This window comes from Cetorhinus maximus, chromosome 1, assembly GCF_964194155.1.
Source record: "Cetorhinus maximus chromosome 1, sCetMax3.hap1.1, whole genome shotgun sequence".
In the NCBI taxonomy this organism is placed as follows: domain Eukaryota; kingdom Metazoa; phylum Chordata; class Chondrichthyes; order Lamniformes; family Cetorhinidae; genus Cetorhinus; species Cetorhinus maximus.
In genome coordinates, this window is record NC_135879.1 from 202,145,980 (window position 1) to 202,151,979 (window position 6,000).

The 6,000-nt window shown below is 38.6% G+C and overlaps 1 protein-coding gene across 1 annotated transcript in view; it reads left to right on the forward strand.

Annotated features, from left to right (window-relative positions):
- The window catches only part of lman1 (lectin, mannose-binding, 1), a 74,042-nt gene extending 69,308 nt beyond the window's left edge, over positions 1-4,734 (forward strand). The window contains exon 13 of the mRNA XM_078551846.1: positions 3,513-4,734. Within this exon, the coding sequence (XP_078407972.1) occupies positions 3,513-3,549 (37 nt within the window). The 3' untranslated portion in view covers positions 3,550-4,734. The remainder of the gene's footprint in view (positions 1-3,512) is intronic.
- The last annotated feature ends 1,266 nt before the right edge of the window (positions 4,735-6,000 follow it).

The window sequence follows — 6,000 nt, forward strand, 5'->3', positions numbered from 1 at the left end:
TACCTGATACTTTGTATATATTTTTTTAAATTTTTATTCTTTTCATGGGTTGTTGGCATTGCTGACAAGCTCAGCATTTGTCCATTCCTAATTGCCCTTGAACTGAGTGGCTTGCTCAGCCATTTCAGAGGGCAGTTAGTCAACCACCAGTTTAACAAAAAGCCTTGACAAGCCTAATACTCAGTGTATCAATGGACTGATAGTTTGTAGGAAATGAGGTGAAATCCAGATGAACGTAATGTCCAGAACAAGAAAAAGGCATTATTGTGTCAAGCATGCTTCATCCAGCATCCATTTATGATTACTGTGTCCTGGACTTTGTTCACTGTCACTAGATGATCCTTATTTTCAAGAATACTACACTTCTTGCCCTGAAAACATCTAGCAAAACTGCTCACTCCCCCTCCCAACACCACTGAACTGTTAATTTTCCTTCTCAGTCACAGAATTTTAACGGCACAGAAGGAGGCCATTCAGCCCATTGTGTCTGCAACTGCTCTCCAGATGAGCATTATGACCTAGTGCCATTACCCTGCCTTTTTCCCCGTAACCCTATATATTGTTTCTATTCAAACAATCATCTAATGCCCTCTTCAATGCCTCAATTGAACCTGCCTCCACCACATTTCCAGGCAGTGCATTGCAGACCCAAACCACTCGTGTGATAAAGGTTTTTCTCATGTCACGTTTGCTTCTTTCGCAAATCGCTTTAAATCTGTGCCCTCTCATTCTTGATACTTTTATAAGCGGGAACAGCTTCTCCCTATCTACTCTGTCCAGGCCCTCATGATCTTGAACAACTGTATCAAATTTCCTCTTAGCCGCTTTCTCTCCAAAGAGAACAGTCCCAACCTCTCCAATCTACGTAACTGAAGTTTCTCATCGCTGGAACCACTCTTGTAAACCTCTTCTGCACTCTCTCCAATGTGTTCACATCCTCCCTATAATATGGTGCCCAGAACTGTACACAGTACTCCAGCTGAGGTCTAATGAGTGCCTTATATAAATTCAGCATAACCTCCCCCTCTTGCACTGTTTGCCCCTATTAATAAAGCCCAGGACACTGTTTTATTAACTGCTCTCTCCACCTGTCCTGCCACCTTCAATGACCTATGCACATATATACCCAGGTCTTTCTGCTCCTGCACCCCTTCAAAATTTCACCCCTTGCTTTATATTGCCTGTCCATGTTCTTCCTACCAAAATGCATCACCTCACACTTCTCCACAATGAACTTCATCTGCCACCTATCTGTCCAATCTACCAACTTGTCTATGTCCTCTTGAAGTTCCACACCGTCGCCCTCACAGTTCACAACACTCCCAAGCTTCATTTCATATCCGCAAACTTTGAAATTGTCCCCTGCACACCAAGATCTAGATCATTAATATACATCGGGAAAAGCAAGAGTCCCAATACCGACCCCTGGGGAACTCCACTACAAACCTCCTTCCAGCCTGAAAAATATCCATTGACCATTACTCTCTGCTTCCTATTTTTCAGCCAGTTTTGTATCCATGTTCCTATTGTCCATTTTATTCCATGAGCAATATCTTTTCTCACAAGTTGGTTGTGTGGCACTGCATCAAATGCCTTTTAAAAGTCTCTGTGTACCACATCAACAGCATTACCTTCATCGACCTTTTTTCGTTACCTCTTCAAAAAAACTCCCAACTAGTTAAACAGGATTTCCCCTTTTAAAGGTGTACGTCCACCCCAACTCGAACATCTATTCACTCTTTCACATACCCAGTATCGCTTGGGAGAGCAGTTCCTAATCTCTAACCATCTTCAAAGATTGCAACTTTTACGTTATCTTCTAGTTGTCTCCTCGGTGTCCATTGAGAAGGCTGAAGCAATCAAACTATCTTTTTGCTTTAAAGACCTATATAATATCTTCAGTGAAAATGTTTAATTGCTTAATAGCCTTTCTTCATAACTTGGTCTCCTGACCTTCCTGCTCTCCTTTCTCTGATTCATTTCTAATGCATCTACTTGCTTTTTTGAGGTAATTCCCCTCAAACTGTACATAGTACTCAAGAACTGGCTTCCTGATTGATCAACACAATTTAGAACTTCTTAAAAAAAAAATACTGCTAATTCTGGAAATCTAAAGTAAAAACAGGCCACTATTGTCTGTTTAGCCAGTTCTTGATCCATCTAGATAATTTATATGTTCAACAATAAGGTTACATAGTTTTTGTCAAATATCTACAGAAAATCTGTGAACCATAGCTACTGGATTAGCCTGGTCCTCAATTTTAGCTGCCCCTTCAAAGAATTCCAGTATATTTATCTGGTATGACTTTGTTTTGCTAAATCCTTCCTGACTCTGTATCCCATAGAATACTATTCAACATCTTCCCCACTACAGCTGTTGGATTAATTGTTCTCTAACTACTACGATCTTAACTAACTCTTTTTGAATATTGGAACTGCTTTGTTATCCATGTCTTATTATTTCAATGTTTATGGAGATCTAAATTCATGAGCCAAAACATCACAAATTTCTTCCTTTTTTAATTTCTTGCCAATTCTAAGAAATATTCCAAATGGCCCAGGTGCCTTGTGGATATTTAATCCATCCCTTTAATCTCTAACCTGTTTTTCTATATTATAAGAATATCCTGTTGTGCCTGGAATTGGACGACTTAGTGAAAACTGATTTTGTGATGAATCAGTTCAATAAATCTATCATATCCTGTTTCATCTGTAATAGTTTTACTATTTATCCTGTTCTTTGACATTCCCTTTACTATTAATAAAGTTGTGAACTCTTTTGCTGCCCTCTGCAATTTTATCTATTCCTCTTTACATTGTTTAGCTATCTCTTAGGTGTCTTTATGAACTCCAATCCTTTTTTAACTATTCTTATGTCATGAATTTGCACATGTACGGTACCATTGGATTGACCAAAAGTGAACTTAATGTAAAGGGCTTTTTAAACATATTTTTAATGCATTTAAAGGAGAACAGAAACTATTCCTTTAGAATACCGCTAATTTGAAAATCAAATTTAGCACCAGAACAGTTTATATAAATATTGGCATTTTCTGAGAATTTGCTGCTGATTATTGCCTTTTTTGTGATTATATCACAATTAATTCTTTGTTGAGGAAGTCTTCAAGAGATCAACTAACATGGTTCTGGCCTTTATTGTGGATCACAGCAAAAGAGAACTTTAATGAAGGATTCACAGGCATAGCAAACTGCTTGAGTTGCGATACTTTGATTTATATCTTGAACTTTTGAGTAAAGAATATTGCACGGCAACCCATTGTTCATGGTATTCAAGTTAAAGAGATGACAATGAAAATCACTAATTGACTTAATTATAAATGTCAAACTTGCAGAAAAACACTTTTGAAAACTGGAAATGTTATTCTTCAGTCAGTCGTCCCGCACCACTTTCTGCAGCATTCTGGGAACTTTCCTTCATTTGTATAGTACAATTCTATAACCTGTGATATCACATTTTTCAAACACTAATAATTATTCCTTTTCTTATGCAGGAGCCAGCAAGAAGCAGCTGCAAAGAAGTTCTTTTGACGTAATTGTTCTTAGTTTTTACTTTGTTAGTGTCCTGGAATGAAACAAAGGAAAACTGTAAATGATGGACTTTTTTTAAAAAAAAATATTTTTCAAAAAACTTAAGTTATTGTGGTATGTTATTTCATTTTGAAAATTGTAAAGGCTATTTTGGGCATATGAATTATTTTTCTACAGCTAAAGCTGTGGATAGTAATTCTTTTTTCAATTCTGCATTGTGGAGTTATGAAGTTACAGAATTAAATAAGACAGTTCACATTGAGGAAACCTACACTTTGTAGGAAAAAAGCAATAATTAAGATGCCGATTTCTGTTCATTTTGAAGATTCCTCAGATGAGTTAACAAGCACTGGATAAAAATACATAGGTGCCAAAAAGCATTGTTTGATTTACAATTATGTTGCATCACTGTCTGTGCCTTATAATTTTTTTTAAATGTCTCACAATTAGCATATTGTAAGAAACCCATTTTAACCTTTTTTTCTGTAATTTTTCTTCAATCTAGAATTTTTTTTCTTGTCCTTCACTATAGGCTGCAGGAGAAAATTAAACTGAAGCTTTTTTAAAAAAATATTTTTTTAAATTTATCTACAATTTATTCTTGCTTAATCTGACCTCTAATGGTACTCTTACATCTTTGCTGTTAGTGGCGTCTAAGAAAATTGATTTCCTCTTTTTTGTGTGTTAAATGTTTTCCTCACAACAATTCAGTGCTTCATAAAGCCTAAATACTTTGGAATTGAATACAGCTCCTATAGTAGGGAGGTACTTTTGACAGAACTTTTTTTCTGTCCCTTCTAGATGGGACACAGGAAAAAGCAGTTGAAAAGATATTTAAACAACAAAAGATACCAAAACTCTCCCCTCATCTGTAGTCTCAAATCTGCTTTTCAATCTTATTTCTAGTCAATGTGGTTAGTGTTTCTTTGAACTTTCCTCTCTCATTTCTTGTAAACTCCAGCTGTGTCATCATATGTAGCCTTCCTCTGCCCTATATCTGCACTGTTTCGAAATTCAGATTTATTACACTGTCGGCTGCTCTTAACTCTTTCTTTCCCAGCACCTAACTGATAATCTCATTACCTATGTGTCTTCCTTCCTATAATTTTGGTCCTTTAAAACAAGTATCCTTACGAACCATTTATTAATGACAATAGCAAGACAATAAACTGTTCAAGAACTTATCTTAAGGATAACTGTGTTCTACAAATGTCTACATTTGATACTTTTTTAAAAATCTTACAGGAATTAAAGTTATTGGTAAGTGCAGATGCTGGAAATCTGAAATAATAACAGAACATGCTGGAAATACTCAGCAGGCCAGGCAGCATCTGTGGAGAGAAACAATGCTTCAGGCTATGTTTCTATCCACAGATGCTGTCTGAGCTGCTGAGTATTTCCAACATTTTCTGTTTTTATTACTGGTAAGAAACATGAGGCCTAGATTGGGCTCCAGAACCCATTTTTAAGCACACTACACTGCAACCTAACGCTCAAAATGAAATCCAGGATGACAACTGCCAGCAGTATGCAGAGCAGACAGATTATGGTGTCGATCAATTTCCAACATTTATTTGACACCACATGTACCTTTTCAGAACTTCCAACTCCAGCCAACACCATGGGCCTTAACTTCCAAGCTCCCCAGCATTGGATTTGGGTGGGAGGGTGGGGTGGTACCCCAAAGATGCATTGGGGAATCCCCTTCGGAAGTTTCCGGATAAGATTTGCACGGCAATTACCCAGAAGTGCAAACTTCCACTGGGCAATTGCCTTGCACTGGGAACCATCCAAAAATACAATTTAAATTGCAAACATTGGATGGTTCCGACTGGGTTACAATAGTTACCCAGAAAAAGTTAGAATTAAAACCAGTTCTAATTTTTGGGTAACTATCGTACAGACCCACCCATTCCCACTCCCCCAGTGGCCTCCTCAACATCCCCCTCCATGGGATTCCCTAAACTTGCACAGGCCTCCTCTTTCCCTACCCATCCCCAACGAGCCTGCCCCACCCCCACCAGGCCTGACCGAAACCGACCCGAGGGCTCCCCCCACCTCCAGCTCTCTTTTCTCCCCCTCCCCCGATCTCCGTTTTTCTCTCTCTCTCTCTCTCTCTCACCTGACCTCCGTTTCTTTCTCCCCCCAAATCCTATCCACTTACCTTAAATACTTGCTTTCTCCCTGGCGAGGATTTTAAACTTCACTGGACCTTTAAACTTACCTGGTTTACAGCAGCTAGTGCCATTAAAAAAAAAGTGTGGGGGGGGCATGCCCTTCTTCACTTCGACTCTCTTGCACTTCGATGCTGGGCCCCGGGGATGCACCCAGCCTGAGTTGGAAGGTCGGGCGAGACAGGCTGGGAATAAATTTAACATAAGTAATTGGCCACAGTGGCAATCTGACACTGATTGATTGCCAATCTGAGGAAGTTCAGGGCCCACGTCTTAA